We start from the raw sequence: 17,698 nt of genomic DNA, 5'->3' as shown, positions 1-17,698 counted from the left end.
TATGGCAAGAATTGTTTCATATTTCAAAAAGTTGACATTTCTACATTGCGATGAGGTGGCGACTTGTCCGAATGCAGCTGAGATAGGCTCCAGAGACCCCCCGTGACCCCGAAAGGGACAAGCGGTAGAAAATGGATGGATGGATGGACATTTCTACAAGATGACGCTAATTTCATGAAATCAGTCTATAATTGTCACATCGAATCTAAGCAAAACAGCGAATTTACATCATGCACTTGTTTTAAAATCACTTTAGTTAGCATTTTTCGTTTCATTCACGCATTTATTTATTTATTTATTTATTATATCTACTTATTGTATTTCAACTCCTTGCCACAACATTTTGCATTTTAGAAATGTAACATAAAGGAAGTCTCATTATATGAATTATTTTATTTATGTATTTATTTTTTTAGTATTTTTTAAATTTTATAAACCTTTATTTATAAATTGCAACATTTACAAACAGTTGAGAAATGATAATCAAAATAAGTAGAAAAAACAGTACAAAACAGCACCAGGGGGTTGTAAACTCAACAAAGTAACTAAAATAGAATGCAATATATATATATATATATATATAACAAATATATGAATTATTATTTTTTATTTAATTTTTTTAAAATTTTTAAAAAAAATTTATTTTATAAACCTTTATTTATAAATTGCAACATTTACAAACAGTTGAGAAATAATAATCAAAATAAGTAGAAAATCAGTACAACACAGCGCCAGGGGGTTGTAAACTCAATAAAGTAACTAAAATAGAATGCAATATATATATATATGTGTATATTTATATATACATATTTCTATATATATAACAAATATATGAATTATTTTTTTTATTTTTTTTATTGTATTTTGCTGTCAGACCCTCGTTCCTCGAGTCTCGAGATGTCGCAGCCACATGACGTCACGCCCCCCGTGCACGCATGCGCACTGCCACTGCATCGCTGACGCAAGACCTCCTTGCCGAGTGTGGAAGTGGAAACCATCTCGGAACAATCCAAGTCTTTTTGTGGCAACCTTGGCTCCTGCAAACATGTCCGGAGACGAGGTGAGTTCACTTCTTCTCCATCTTGTCCTCGCCGCTCTGTTGAACACCACTCGGGTGTTTTGTGTGTTCGTGTGAGCGCAGAAAGGAGGACTTTGGGCCTCATGCCGAGCTAGCGGCCACGCGACAAAAGCTCAGAATACACCACATGGATTAAATATATGTATTTATTAACATCATGGATGAAGTACATGTATGTATTAACATCATGGATGAAGTACATGTATTTATTAACATGTAAACTTCTACAACATTGGCTAAATGGTTAATATCCGTCATTATGTGTGGATGTGACGTCACCGCTCATGGGAGATGAAACCGAAGGGAAACCTAGCAGCTAGGTTAGCTAGCACAAGCTAGGTTAACAAGCAGCTAGGTTAGCTAGCACAAGCTAGGTTAACAAGCAGCTAGGTTAGCTAGCACAAGCTAGGTTAGCTAGCACAAGCTAGGTTAGCTAGCTGGTAGGTTAGCTAGCACAAGCTAGGTTAGGTAGCACAAGCTAGGTTAGCTAGCTGGTAGGTTAGCTAGCACAAGCTAGGTTAGGTAGCACAAGCTAGCCAGTTAGCCCAGTTGTGTTGCTAATTAATGTTGGCTTTTTAAAACATACTAACTAATCAAATGTCTTCATTAAACTTGACAACTAGTCAAATGTTATTTTCATTGAATATACTAAGTAATCGAATGTTGTTCTCATTAAATATTGTAACTAATCAAATAGTGGTTTCATTAAACATACTAACTAATCAGATGTTGTTTTCATTAAACATAGTAACTAATTGAAGAGTGGTTTCATTAAACATAAGTAATCAAATGTTGGCTTCATGTTGGCTTCATAAAACATACCAATTAATCAAGTGTTGGCTTCATAAAACATGCTAACTAATCAAATGTTGGGTTCATTGAACATACTAATTAATCAAATGTTGGCTTCTTAAAACATAATGACTAATAAATGTTAGCCTCCTAAAACATACTAACTAATCAAATGTTGGCTTCTAAAACATAATGACTAATCGAATGTTGGCCTCCTAAAACATACTAACTAATCAAATGTTGGCTTCATTACATATAATTAATCAAATGTTGGCTTCATTAAACATATTAACTAATCAAATGTTGGCTTCATTAAACATCGTAACTAATCAAATGTTTTCATTAAACATAGTAACTAATCAAACAGTGGTTTCATTAAACATACTAACTAATCAAAGAGTGGTTTCATTAAACATACCAAGTATTCAAATGTTGGCTTCATTAAAAGTACTAACTAATCAAATGTTTTCATTAAACATAGTAACTAATCAAAGAGTAGTTTGATTAAACATACTAACAAATCAAAGAGTGGTTTGATTAAACATACTAACAAATCAAAGAGTGGTTTCATTAAACATACCAAGTAATCAAATGTTGGCTTCATTTAACATACTAAGTAGTCAAATTTGGTCTTCATTAAACTTGATAACTAATCAAATGTTGGCTTCTTAAATCATAACTAATCCAATGTTGGCTTTGTAAAACATACCAACTAATCAAATGTTGGCTTCATAAAACATGCCAACTAATCAAATGTTGGGTTCATTAAACATACTAACTAAACAAATGTTGGCTTCCTAAAGCATACTAACTAATCAAATGTTTGCTTCCTAAAACATGATGACTAGGGGTGTGGGGAAAAATCGATTTGAATTCGAATCGTGATTCTCACGTTGTGCGATTCAGAATGGATTCTCGTTTTTGAAAATCTTTTTTTTTTTAAATTTAAATTTTTTTTTTTTTTTTTTTTAAGTTAATCAATCCAACAAAACAATACACAGCAATACCATAACAATGCAATCCAATTCCAAAACCAAACCCGACGCAGCAACACTCAGAACTGCAATAAACAGAGCAATTGAGAGGAGACACAAACACGACACAGAACAAACCAAAAGTAGTGAAACAAAAATTAATATTATCAACAACAGTATCAATATTAGTTACAATTTCAACATAGCAGTGATTAAAAATCCTTCATTGACATTACCATTAGACATGTATAACAAATACAAAAAAATTAACAATAGTGTCACAGTGGCTTACGCTTGCATCGCATCTCATAAGCTTCACAACACACTGTGTCCAATATTTTCACAAAGATAAAATAAGTCATACATTACATTACATTACCGTATTTTCCGCACCATAAGGCGCCCTGGGTTATAAGCCGCGCCTTCAATGAACGGCATATTTCAAAACTTTGTCCACCTATAAGCCGCCCCGTGCTGTAAGCCGCATCTAACTGCGCTAAAGGAATGTCAAAAAAACAGTCAGATAGGTCAGTCAAACTTTAATAATATATTAAAAACCAGCGTTCTAACAACTCTGTTCACTCCCAAAATGTACGCAAATGTGCAATCACAAACATAGTAAAATTCAAAATAGTGCAGAGCAATAGCAACATAATGTTGCTCGAACGTTAATGTCACAACACACAAAATAAACATAACGCTCACTTTCTGAAGTTATTCTTGATTCATAAATCCCTCGAATTCTTCTCCTTCGTGTCCGAATTGAAAAGTTGGGCGAATGTGGGATCCAAAATGGCCGGCTCCGTCTCGTCGAAGTAATCGGAGTCAGTGTCGCTGTTGTCCAGCAGTTCTGTGAATCCTGCCTTCCGGAAAGCTCGGACCACAGTTGTGACCGAAATATCTGCCCAGGCATTTACGATCCACTGGCAGATGTTGGCGTCGTCTGGCGCTGTCTCCCTGTCTTAGTGAAGGTGTGTTCGCCTTCTGTCATCCACTGTTCCCACGCAGTTAGCAGTCTAGCTTCGAATGCCCTGTTGACACCAATATGTAGCGGCTGGAGGTCTTTTGTCAATCCACCCGGAATGACGGCGAGTATTGAATTAAGCGCGTAAGCGTGTCTCTTAATGGGATGTTATGAGCTAGCAAATATAACAACTACACTACCCAGCATGCAACGATAGTGACGAGCATGCGCGGTAGCCCTGAGAAGCGTTGTATGCTGGGAGTTAGAATGTGGTTATGAGCACGCTGTGAGTAAACGTTGAGAACTCAGTTAACACGCCTCGTCTGCATTATTTATAATTAGACAGACAACACACTTAATAGGAGCCATTTTGGGGTCTTTACATAAACACACAAATGGAAATGAAACGTCACATATCCCAGCATGCACCGCGCGCTTCTTCTACGGGGAAAAAAGATGGCGGCTGTTTACCGTAGTTGCGAGACCGAAACTTTATGAAAATGAATCTTAATATTTATCCATATATAAAGCGCACCGGGTTAAAAGGCGCACTGTCAGCTTTTGAGAAAATTTGTGGTTTTTAGGTGCGGCTAATAGTGCGGAAAATACGGTACATTATTGCAATCAGTTGATAAAACATTGTCCTTTACAATTATAAAAGCTTTTTACAAAAATCTACTTCTCTGCTTGCATGTCAGCAGACTGGGGTAGATCCTGCTGAAATCCTATGTATTGAATGAGTAGAGAATCGTTTTTGAATCGAGAATCGTGTTGAATTGAAAAGAAAAGAAAAAGATTTTGAATTGAATCGTTGTCCCAAGAATCGATATTGAATCAAATTGTGGGACACCCAAAGATTCGCAGCCCTAATGACTAATCAAATGTTGGCTTCCTAAAACATATGAACTAATCAAATGTTGGGTTCATTACATATAATTAATCAAATGTTGGCTTCTTAAAACATACTAACTAATCACATGTTAGCTTCATAAAATATAACTAATCAAATGTTGGCTTCATAAAATATAACTAATCAAATGTTGGCTTCATTACATACAATTAATCACATGTTGGCTTCTTAAAATACAACTAATCAAATGTTGGCTTCATTACATATAATTAATCACATGTTGGCTTCTTAAAACCAGTGTTGGGACTAACGCGTTACTTTGTAACGCGTTACTGTAACGCCGTTAGTTTCGGCGGTAACTAGTAATCTAACACGTTATTTTTTTATATTCAGTAACTCCGTTACCGTTACTACATGATGCGTTACTGCGTTATTTTACGTTACTTTTTATGTAGTATAAAGTGTGTTTTATCGGAGTTCTGATTCTTCTTGTGTCACAAGCCGGAGAAGAGAGAGAGACATGCGCTCTGTGTGGGTGTGTCTGAGTGTGAGTGTGGGGAGCGAGGGGGGGGGCGTGTCTGATCATGGCGGAGCCAGAAGTCGAGTTTGCTAACATGGAGATATTTTCACTACTTTTCTTTTGTCGAGCACAAAGAAAATAACATTTTAGTTAAATGTAAATTGTGCTTTGGATCAAAGATGCCATCTACTGCCCAAAACAGCAATTCAAATCTGCTGAAACAAGCTACATAGCAACATGCTTCGACAAAGCTAGTAAAGAGAGACAGAGACTCTGATGCCACTTCACCTCCACCACCACCACCATTCACCGCTGAAGGTACACACTCTGTCAATCAATGTTCCCTCTAATTGTTCATGTGTGAGCAAATGCAAAAAGTCCCTGAGCATTGAGTGGAGTCCATGTGAGCAACTTTAGACGTGGCACACTGTGGCTACACCAGCAGCACACCTGTCCCAAACCTCACTAAATAACAACTTACATCTCCATCCATCCATCCATTTCTACCGCTTGTCCCTTTCGGGGTCGCTGGAGCCTATCTCAGCTGCATTCGGGCGGAAGGCAGGGTACACCCTGGACAAGTCCCCACCTCATCACAGGGCCAACACAGATAGACAGACAACATTCTCTTATTATTATAATCAAATGACAGCAGTCATTTCCATTTCTAATATAAGTGTTTAGGCCCACTTATAATGACAATAACAAAAAATATTGTTTTTCATGAACTGTGTACCGTATTTTCCGCACTATAAGGCGCACCTAAAAACCACAAATTTTCTCAAAAGCTAACAGTGCGCCTTATAACCCGGTGCGCTTTATTACGATTCATTTTCATAAAGTTTAGGTCTCGCAACTACGGTAAACAGCCGCCATCTTTTTTCCCCGTAGAAGAAGCGCGCGGTGCATGCTGGGATATGTGACGTTTCATTTCCATTTGTGTGTTTATGTAAAGACCCCAAATGGCTCCTATTAAGTGTGTTGTCTGTCTAATTATAAATAATGCAGACGAGGCGTGTTAACTGAGTTCTCAACGTTTTCTCACAGCGTGCTCATAACCACATTCGAACTCCCAGCATACAACATCGCTTCTCAGGGCTACTGCGCATGCTCGTAACTATCGTTGCATGCTGGGTAGTGTAGTTGTTATATTTGCTAGCTCATAACAGCACATTGAGAGACACGCTTACGCGCTTAATTCAATACTCGCCGTCATTCCGGGTGGATTGACAAAAGACCTCCAGCCGCTAGATATTGGTGTCAACAGGGCATTCGAAGCTAGACTGCTAACTGCGTGGGAACTTCTCAGGGCTACCGCGCATGCTCGTAACTATCGTTGCATGCTGGGTAGTGTAGTTGTTATATTTGCTAGCTCATAACAGCACATTGAGAGACACGCTGACACGCTTAATTCAATACTCGCCGTCATTCCGGGTGGATTGACAAAAGACCTCCAGCCGCTAGATATTGGTGTCAACAGGGCATTCGAAGCTAGACTGCTAACTGCGTGGGAACAATGGAAGACAGAAGGCGAACACACCTTCACTAAGACGAGGAGGCAGCGCCAGACGACGCCAACATCTGCCAGTGGATCGTAAATTTGCCCAACTTTTCACTTCGGACACCGAAGACGAAGGATTTACGAATGAAGAATAACTTCAGAAAGTAAGCGCTATGTTTATTTTGTGTGTTGTGACATTAACGTTCGAGCAACATTATGTTGCTATTGCGCTGCACTATTTTGAATTTTACTATGTTTGTGATTGCACATTTGCGTACATTTTGGGAGTGAACAGAGTTGTTAGAACGCTGGTTTTTAATATATTATTAAAGTTTGACTGACCTATCTGACTGTTTTTTTGACATTCCCTTTAGCGCAGCGTAGGCGCGGCTTATAGTCCGGGGCGGCTTATTGGTGGACAAAATTATGAAATATGTAATTCATAGAAGGTGCGGCTAATAATCCGGTGCGCCTTATAGTGCGGAAAATACGGTACTTGTATTGTTTGTCTGGGTGGAGGTCCTGCTTTGGAAATAATTTGTACCCCTTTCAGACATTGCATTTAGTTCCCATTAAAACATTCACATGTTGCACAATGAGATGTAAGCAGGGGATCATGTGTACATTCCTGCAACTTCCTGTTTGTAAAAAATATATTTTTATTAGTATTTATTTAATATACTAACAGCATTTAATGATTAATATTTATAAATTAAGATTCCTGATAAATGACACTAGAATAAGCACACATTTGATTGGTAAATCATAGTGTAACGACCTGGAATGACACTTTATGTGTGGTGTTGGAGTTGTCCGACTTTTTGTGTGGCTGTAAACGCATCACTGGCTAAGTGCCATATGTGCAAGTGTTGGCGCACGTGAGACAGCGAGCGGCTGCTGTTGATATAACAAAGTTGCTTTTGGTCTGGTTTGTACTGCAGAAAATGACCACTTTTGCTAGATATCATTTTTTTTACTAATGTTTTGGTGATGTGTTTATGGCCGACAGCAAAGAGTTTTGCTCTGTAAAGTGATGGATGGAATTCATGTCCTCAAAGCGTCTTGACAGACGTTACAATATTTGAACAATGATGACGAAAACGGTTTTCTCTGTCGTGTCCGTGTCGTGTCGAAAATTGTTATGCGCTTATTTTTTTATTTGATTTTGTGCATGGCATAGATTTGCCGTGCGCAGAGGACGCTTGAGCAGTGCGCAATTGCACATGCGCGCTCCTGAGAGGGAACGTTGCTGTCAATTCTCTTATATACTCTTTCATTCTAGACTTCTAGAGTGTTTGATTATCCCATCACTCTAAATGTATAGACTATAAAGTTCACAAACATAAAGAGGGATCCTAGTGGGCCAGGCCAATCTTTCCTTATCTCTAAACTAAAACTGGGGAAATGTGTAGTGTTCTGGGTTTCAGACATGATTTTGTATAAGAATTACTTGAGGAAGAAAATGCCTGGTTAGACTTTGTGTATGTAGTGTGTGCCTTTCTTGGTTTACACCTATGCTGTTATTATGCTGTTTGTTACTTATGTATGTTATGTTGCAGCTATTTAAAATAGTTTTGTCAATTTGTTCTGGCCAGAAACAAATTGGCCTTTGTAACATATCTTTGTCTTTGTGTGTTGTATGTAGACCACATGGCTTAGCAGAGTTGAGTGATGCAAATTCATGTCAAGTTGATCAACAGATTGTATTATTCTCCAGTGCAATAACAGTACTGAAATGAAGGCTAAAAGGGCATTAATTGGAGCTTTAAAAAAGAAAAGAAAAAAGAAGTAACTAAATAGTTACTTTTCACAGTAACTCATTACTTTTTGGTGTAAGTAACTGAGTTAGTAACTGAGTTACTTTTGAAATGAAGTACCGTATTTTCCGCACCATAAGGCTCCCTGGGTTATAAGCCGCGCCTTCAATGAACGGCATATTTCAAAACTTTGTCCACCTATAAGCCGCCCCGTGCTGTAAGCCGCATCTAACTGCGCTAAAGGAATGTCAAAAAAACAGTCAGATAGGTCAGTCAAACTTTAATAATATATTAAAAACCAGCGTTCTAACAACTCTGTTCACTCCCAAAATGTACGCAAATGTGCAATCACAAACACAGTAAAATTCAAAATAGTGCAGAGCAATAGCAACATAATGTTGCTCGAACGTTAATGTCACAACACACAAAATAAACATAACGCTCACTTTCTGAAGTTATTCTTCATTCATAAATCCCTCGAATTCTTCTCCTTCCGTGTCCGAATTGAAAAGTTGGGCGAATGTGGGATCCAAAATGGCCGGCTCTGTCTCGTCGAAGTAATCGGAGTCAGTGTCGCTGTTGTCCAGCAGTTCTGTGAATCCTGCCTTCCGGAAAGCTCGGACCACAGTTGTGACCAAAATATCTGCCCAGGCATTTACGATCCACTGGCAGATGTTGGCGTATGTCGTCCGGCGCTGTCTCCCTGTCTTGGTGAACGTCACGTGTGTTCGCCTTCTGTCATCCACTGTTCCCACGCAGTTAGCAGTCTAGCTTCGAATGCCCTGTTGACACCAATATCTAGCGGCTGGAGGTCTTTTGTCAATCCACCCGGAATGACGTCGAGTATTGAATTAAGCGCGTAAGCGTGTCTCTTAATGTGATGTTATGAGCTAGCAAATATAACAACTACACTACCCAGCATGCAACGATAGTGACGAGCATGCGCGGTAGCCCTGAGAAGCGTTGTATGCTGGGAGTTAGAATGTGGTTATGAGCACGCTGTGAGTAAACGTTGAGAACTCAGTTAACACGCCTCGTCTGCATTATTTATAATTAGACAGACAACACACTTAATAGGAGCCATTTTGGGGTCTTTACATAAACACACAAATGGAAATGAAACGTCACATATCCCAGCATGCACCGCGCGCTTCTTCTTCTACGGGGAAAAAAGATGGCGGCTGTTTACCGTAGTTGCGAGACCGAAACTTTATGAAAATTAATATTAATATTAACCCATATATAAGGCGCACCGGATTATAAGGCGCACTGTCAGCTTTTGAGAAAATTTGTGGTTTTTAGGTGCGCCTTATAGTGCGGAAAATACGGTAACTAGTAACTGTAACTAGTTACTGCTTTTCAGTAACTAACCCAACACTGCTTAAAACATACTAACTAATCAAATGTTGGCTTCATAAAATATAACTAATCAAATGTTGGCTTCATTACATATAATTAATCACATGTTGGCTTCTTAAAACATACTAACTAATCAAATGTTGGATTCCTTATCTTGTATTTTCATGAAATCACCTGTAAAATATTTTCATTCAGATGTTGAAAATGTTTCCACGGCGACCACACCTGGACTTGTTTTGTATCTTCTCCTATAACCTGGACTTGTTTTGTATCTTCTCCTATAACCTGGACTTGTGTAGTATCTTCTCTTCTCACCTGGACTTGTTTAGTATCTTCTCTTCTCACCTGGACTTGTTTAGTATCTTCTCTTCTCACCTGGACTTGTTTTGTATCTTCTCCTATCACCTGGACTTGTTTAGTATCTTCTCATATCACCTGGACTTGTTTTGTATCTTCTCCTATGGACTTGTTTTGTATCTTCTCCTATCACCTGGACTTGTTTAGTATCTTAGTAACGCGTTACTTTGTAACGCGTTACTGTAACGCCGTTAGTTTCGGCGGTAACTAGTAATCTAACGCGTTATTTTTTATTTTCAGTAACTCAGTTACCGTTACTACATGATGCGTTACTGCGTTATTTTACGTTACTTTTTATGTAGTATAAAGTGTGTTTTATCGGAGCGCTGCTCTGTCATCGTTCTGATTCTTCTTGTGTCAAGCCGGAGAAGAGAGAGAGACATGCGCTCTGTGTGGGTGGGTGTGCGTGTGAGTGTGGAGAGGGGGGGGGGGCGTGTCTGATCATGGCGGAGCCAGAAGTCGAGTTTGCTAACATGGAGATATTTTCACTACTTTTCTTTTGTCGAGCACAAAGAAAAGAACATTTTAGTTAAATGTAAATTGTGCTTTGGATCAAAGATCCCATCTACTGCCCAAAACAGCAATTCAAATCTGCTGAAACAAGCTACATAAGCAACATGCTTCGACGAAGCTAGTAAAGAGAGACAGAGACTCTGATGCCACTTCACCTCCACCATTTAAGGATTAACTCTGCCTCTGCTCATCATCATTCACCGCTGAAGGTACACACACACTGTCAATCAATGTTCCCTCTAATTGTTGATGTGTGTGAGCAAACGCAAAAACTCCCTGAGCATTGAGTGGAGCCCATGTGAGCAACTTTAGACGTGCACACTGTGGCTACACCAGCAGCACACCTGTCCCAAACCTCACTAAATAACAAGTTCAATCTCCATCCATCCATCCATTTTCTACCGCTTGTCCCTTTCGGTGTCGCAGGAGCCTATCTCAGCTGCATTCGGGCGGAAGGCAGGGTACACCCTGGACAAGTCCCCACCTCATCACAGGGCCAACACAGATACACAGACAACATTCTCTTATTATTATAATCAAATGACAGCAGTCATTTCCATTTCTAATATAAGTGTTTAGGCCCACTTACAATGACAATAACAACAAATATTGTTTTTCATAAACTGTGTACTTGTATTGTTTGTCTGGGTGGAGGTCCTGCTTTGGAAATAGTTTGTACCCCTTAAAACATTCACATGTTGCACAGCAGGGGATCATGTGTACATTCCTGCAACTTCCTGTTTGTAAAAAATATATTTTTATTAGTATTTATTTAATATACTAACAGCATTTAATGATTAATATTTATAAATTAAGATTCTAATAAATGACACTAGAATAAGCACACATTTGATTGGTAAATCATAGTGTAACGACCTGGAATTACACTTTATGTGTGGTGTTGGAGTTGTCCGACTTTTTGTGTGGCTGTAAACGCATCACTGGCTCAGTGCCATATGTGCAAGTGTTGGCGCACGTGAGAAAGAGCGAGCGGCAGCTGTTGATAAAACAAAGTTACTTTTGGTCTGGTTTGTACTGCAGAAAATGACCACTTTTGCTAGATATCATTTTTTTTACTAATGTTTTGGTGATGTGTTTATGGCCGACAATAAAGAGTTTTGCTCAGTAAAGTGATGGATGGAATTCATGTCCTCAAAGTGTCTCGACAGACGTTACAATATTTGAACAATGATGACGAAAACGGTTTTCTCTGTCGTGTCCGTGTCGTGTCGAAAATTGTTATGCGCTTATTTTTTTTTATTTGATTTTGTGCGTGGCATGGATTTGCCGTGCGCAGAGGACGCTTGAGCAGTGCACAATTGCACAGGCGCGCTCCTGAGAGGGAACGTTGCTGTCAATTCTCTTATATACTCTTTCATTCTAGACTTCTAGAGTGTTTGATTATCACATCACTCTAAATGTATAGACTATAAAGTTCACAAACATAAAGAGGGATCCTAGTGGGCCAGGCCAATTTTTCCTTATCTCTAAACTAAAACTAGGGAAATGTGGAGAGTCTTCTGGGCTTCAGACATGATTTTGTAAAGAAGTAACTAAATAGTTACTTTTCACAGTAACGCATTACTTTTTGGTGTAAGTAACTGAGTTAGTAACTGAGTTACTTTTAAAATGAAGTAACTAGTAACTGTAACTAGTTACTGCTTTTCAGTAACTAACCCAACACTGGTGACCAGTAGTAAAACTCCTGCTTTTCTCATGGCCCAAATAGTTCACAGTAGCACTATGCACAATCATAATACCAGGGCGTCCAGTGAGGGGCATTTTATACTCCCTCGTCCCAGGAAGAATGCTTTGCGGAAATCTTTTATTTATAGATCTTTATCGCTCTGGAGTAACCTGCCTCGAATTCTCACCGGCATTGAAAGTAAACCGATTTTTAAAAAGAGAGTAATATTTTATCTGAGTCTTTAAATTAGTCTGCTTGTTGATGATTTGTTTGGTTTTATATTGTGTAGTTATATTTATATGGTAATTATTATTCTGTGACTGTAAATTGTTTGCTTGTTTTCTTATTGATGCTTTTATTTCTTATTATTTTTTTTCTGTATTGTGTAGTTATAATTATATGCTTTTACTTGTAATTGTATTGACTTGTGGATCCCAGGAAGACTAGTGGGTTGTTGAGGCAACCAGCTAATGGGGATCCTTAATAAAAATCAAATCCTATCACCTGGACTTGTTTAGTATCTTCTCCTATCGCCTGGACTTGTTTAGTATCTTCTCCTATCACCTGGACTTGTTTAGTATCTTCTATCACCTGGACTTGTTTTGTATCTTCTATCACCTGGACTTGTTTAGTATCTTCTCATATCACCTGGACTTGTTTAGTATCTTCTCCTATCACCTGGACTTGTTTAGTATCTTCTCCTATCACCTGGACTTGTTTAGTATCTTCTCCTATCACCTGGACTTGTTTTGTATCTTCTATCACCTGGACTTGTTTAGTATCTTCTCATATCACCTGGACTTGTTTAGTATCTTCTCATATCACCTGGACTTGTTTAGTATCTTCTCATATCAGCCACCAACACATCACCAAATTAACGTTTATGTTCAAAAGAGTCCATTATTGCCACTTTGAAAAAGTAAAGTAAAAGTAAACTCAAAAGACTTGCAACTATAGTAGTCATCGCAAAAATGTGTGTATATATTAGGGCTGCAACTAACAATTAAATCGATAATCGATTAATCTGTCGATTATTACTTCGATTAATAATCGGATAAAAGAGACAAACTACTTTTCTATCCTTTCCAGTATTTTATTTTAAAAAACAAAACGGCATACTGGCACCATGTTCTTTCAACTTGCCAAATAAAACAAGGCAAATGTTACAAAAATGTTTTTTGTTTATAAATAGCAATAATTTTGCTTGGGGGTATTTCAAACCTGGCTACTACTTGTCCACACATCAGTAGTGAGAGCAAGTTTGCTCTGGGTGGCTTTTATGTCAGTCTACACTGCTTGGAATGTCTGCTCGTACTTCCTCTCCATCACTTTGATAGAATGGGTCCTCCAGGGAAGAGTGTAACCAGGGTTGAGGACGTGAATCATTTGTCTAAAACCTTCATCCTCCACCATTGATAGTGGCCTCATGTCATTTAGCAACATATTCAGGATAGCATCAGTCAATGCAGCCGCTTGCTGTGGTGTGCACACCTTCCTTTGTACCAAGTCGCTAATGCTGGCTTGTTTCTTTCTGAAATGAGAGGAACCATCTAATGAACGTACATAGTAGCATCATTTACATGTAACTTAATACATACCTAGTTGATTTAGTTAATTTCTGACGTAAAAGGCAAATACGCCACCACATTAAAAAAACAGCTAAATGAAATAAATGCACATTGGGGGTGCAGCATACACCAATAATAACACAGAGATTTAACTCATCAGAACTGATCAGATATTGTACACATTTCTGTTGTGAATAATAAAGGATTCATTTTAGGCTGCCTCTGAAGAATAGCATAAAATATTCCAGCACCTTCATAACGTTAAATTATACTAAAGTGTCACTCAAATCTAAATATATTTATATAGCTTTATTGGACCCGGCTACATTGATCCATTATGAAACCAACATGAGACTTTTCTGTCCGTTACGTTTATTTCCAAATTGGTAACCGTGCGTTTTATCTCAAACGGAGTCAAATCTGCCGGAGACACATTATCAGCCCCGCGTTGCAACAAAGGGATAACGTTAACGTTACTCACAAAAAAGAGCTGCCGTGCTGAACTCATGAATGCCTGTTGCCACTCAGAACAACACAGAAAATTAAGTCGTCGCACTCTCCTAAAAGTTCCTAACACTCTGAAAGTTAATACACAACAGTTGCTGCTGCGCTTCCTTCAAAAAAAATCTCCTCGTTAACAAAACATTAAAAACACACAAAGACGGACACAACAGATCAATGTACTTTGACTATGGACTTAAAAAGTTATGTACTGTTAGTTCTTCCCTTCATCCATGGCTCCCACATGTTTCCTCTTCAGGTGCTCCTGAAGCAATGTTGCACTTCCGTGCCATGCGAGGTACATGCTGCACATTTTGCAGGAAACTGACTTCTTTGAAGTCTTTAAAGTAAAGTGTTCCCACACTTTTGACGACTTAGGTCGTACACTTTTCTCCATTGAAGCAATAACCTCAAGATGTTTCTCTGCTGAACTATCCGTACTGCTTTCCTCCGCCATTTTTCAAATGTTTCCAGGCAAAGGAGACGGCGTGGCCACGAGAGCTGCACATGACACGTCATTGGCTGTCTTACTGATTACTGCCAACTCTCGAGACGTAGCCGCAGCGCATGCGCATAGCATAGAGCCAACGAAGCGATGACTAAATTAATCGACAACTATTTTTATAACCGATTTTAATCGATTAGTTGTTGCGGCCCTAGTATATATATATATGTATATATGTGTGTATGTATATGTGTGTATATATATGGTTTTGTTTATATATATGTATATATACAGGTAAAAGCCAGTAAATTAGAATATTTTGAAAAACTTGATTTATTTCAGTAATTGCATTCAAAAGGTGTAACTTGTACATTATATTTATTCATTGCACACAGACTGATGCATTCAAATGTTTATTTCATTTAATTTTGATGATTTGAAGTGGCAACAAATGAAAATCCAAAATTCCGTGTGTCACAAAATTAGAATATTACTTAAGGCTAATACAAAAAAGGGATTTTTAGAAATGTTGGCCAACTGAAAAGTATGAAAATGAAAAATATGAGCATGTACAATACTCAATACTTGGTTGGCGCTCCTTTTGCCTCAATTACTGCGTTAATGCGGCGTGGCATGGAGTCGATGAGTTTCTGGCACTGCTCAGGTGTTATGAGAGCCCAGGTTGCTCTGATAGTGGCCTTCAACTCTTCTGCGTTTTTGGGTCTGGCATTCGGCATCTTCCTTTTCACAATACCCCACAGATTTTCTATGGGGCTAAGGTCAGGGGAGTTGGCGGGCCAATTTAGAACAGAAATTACATGGTCCGTAAACCAGGCACGGGTAGATTTTGCGCTGTGTGCAGGCGCCAAGTCCTGTTGGAACTTGAAATCTCCATCTCCATAGAGCAGGTCAGCAGCAGGAAGCATGAAGTGCTCTAAAACTTGCTGGTAGACGGCTGCGTTGACCCTGGATCTCAGGAAACAGAGTGGACCGACACCAGCAGATGACATGGCACCCCAAACCATCACCCAACCATGCAAATTTTGCATTTCCTTTGGAAATCGAGGTCCCAGAGTCTGGAGGAAGACAGGAGAGGCACAGGATCCACGTTGCCTGAAGTCTAGTGTAAAGTTTCCACCATCAGTGATGGTTTGGGGTGCCATGTCATCTGCTGGTGTCGGTCCACTCTGTTTCCTGAGATCCAGGGTCAACGCAGCCGTCTACCAGCAAGTTTTAGAGCACTTCATGCTTCCTGCTGCTGACCTGCTCTATGGAGATGGAGATTTCAAGTTCCAACAGGACTTGGCGCCTGCACACAGCGCAAAATCTACCCGTGCCTGGTTTACGGACCATGGTATTTCTGTTCTAAATTGGCCCGCCAACTCCCCTGACCTTAGCCCCATAGAAAATCTGTGGGGTATTGTGAAAAGGAAGATGCAGAATGCCAGACCCAAAAACGCAGAAGAGTTGAAGGCCACTATCAGAGCAACCTGGGCTCTCATAACACCTGAGCAGTGCCAGAAACTCATCGACTCCATGCCACGCCGCATTAACGCAGTAATTGAGGCAAAAGGAGCTCCAACCAAGTATTGAGTATTGTACATGCTCATATTTTTCATTTTCATACTTTTCAGTTGGCCAACATTTCTAAAAATCCCTTTTTTGTATTAGCCTTAAGTAATATTTTAATTTTGTGACACACGGAATTTTGGATTTTCATTTGTTGCCACTTCAAATCATCAAAATTAAATGAAATAAACATTTGAATGCATCAGTCTGTGTGCAATGAATAAATATAATGTACAAGTTACACCTTTTGAATGCAATTACTGAAATCAAGTTTTTCAAAATATTCTAATTTACTGGCTTTTACCTGTGTGTGTGTGTGTGTGTGTGTGTGTGTGTGTGTGTGTGTGTGTGTGTGTGTATATATATATATATATATATATATATATATATATATATCAGGGCTGCAACAACTAATCGATTATAAAAATAGTTGGCGATTAATTTAGTCATCGATTCGTTGGATCTGTGCTATGCGCTGAGGCTACTTTTTATTTTTTTTATTTTTTAACCTTTATTTATAAACTGCAACATTTACAAACAGCTGAGAAACAATAATCAAAATAATAGGGGTGTAACGGTACGTGTATTTGTACCGTTCGGTGCGGAGGTGTACCGAACGAGTTTCCACGCGGACATATTAAGTAGCGTACTGCGCGTTGTGTAAACAATACTCAAAATGCCGGACATTTCAGGCATTTAAGAAACTCTGCCCTGACAGCTCCGCAAAAGAGGACATGTCCGGTGAAAAGAGGACATATGGTCAGTCTATCGTAGCCCGTTAGCTGCTAGCATGCTAGCAAAACAGGACATGTCCGGTGAAACCGATCACTGCTAGCAGCTAACGGGCTACGATAGACTGACCGTACGTCCTCTTTTCACCGGACATGTCCTCTTTTGCGGGGCTGTCCGGGCGTTGTTTCTTAAACGCCTCAAATGTCCGGCATTTTGAGTTAGGGTTGCGTGTATTTTCAATGTACGTTCAGGGTTAAGAAGGTTAAAAACAAAACAAACTGCGCGCAGCAGCATTCGTGAGGGCGGGGGAGAGACAGAGAGAGCGAGAGAGTTGTGATAAACGCGTATGTGTCGCCAGGATCTGCTTTTTATCCATAGATTTATCAGATTTAATTTTTTATTATTTTTAGCAGGGGTGTCAAAAGTGTGCATTTTTGTAACATTTTCCTTGTTTTATTTGGCAAGTTGAAAGAACATGGCGCCAGTATGCTGTTTTTCCCCCCTAATAAAATACTGGAAAGGATAGAAATG

The 17,698-nt window shown here is 39.0% G+C and overlaps 1 protein-coding gene across 1 annotated transcript in view; it reads left to right on the top strand.

Annotated features, from left to right (window-relative positions):
- The first annotated feature begins 891 nt into the window (after positions 1 to 891).
- eif2s2 (eukaryotic translation initiation factor 2, subunit 2 beta) overlaps positions 892 to 17,698 on the top strand; it is a 38,772-nt gene continuing 21,965 nt past the window's right edge. The window contains exon 1 of the mRNA XM_061985567.2: positions 892 to 1,060. Within this exon, the coding sequence (XP_061841551.2) occupies positions 911 to 1,060 (150 nt within the window). The 5' untranslated portion in view covers positions 892 to 910. The remainder of the gene's footprint in view (positions 1,061 to 17,698) is intronic.

The sequence above is a fragment of the Nerophis lumbriciformis genome, linkage group LG23 (genome assembly GCF_033978685.3).
Source record: "Nerophis lumbriciformis linkage group LG23, RoL_Nlum_v2.1, whole genome shotgun sequence".
Classification (NCBI taxonomy): Eukaryota; Metazoa; Chordata; class Actinopteri; order Syngnathiformes; family Syngnathidae; genus Nerophis; species Nerophis lumbriciformis.
The sequence above is the reverse complement of the archived record's forward strand: the minus strand, read 5'-3'. Positions and strand labels throughout refer to the sequence as shown.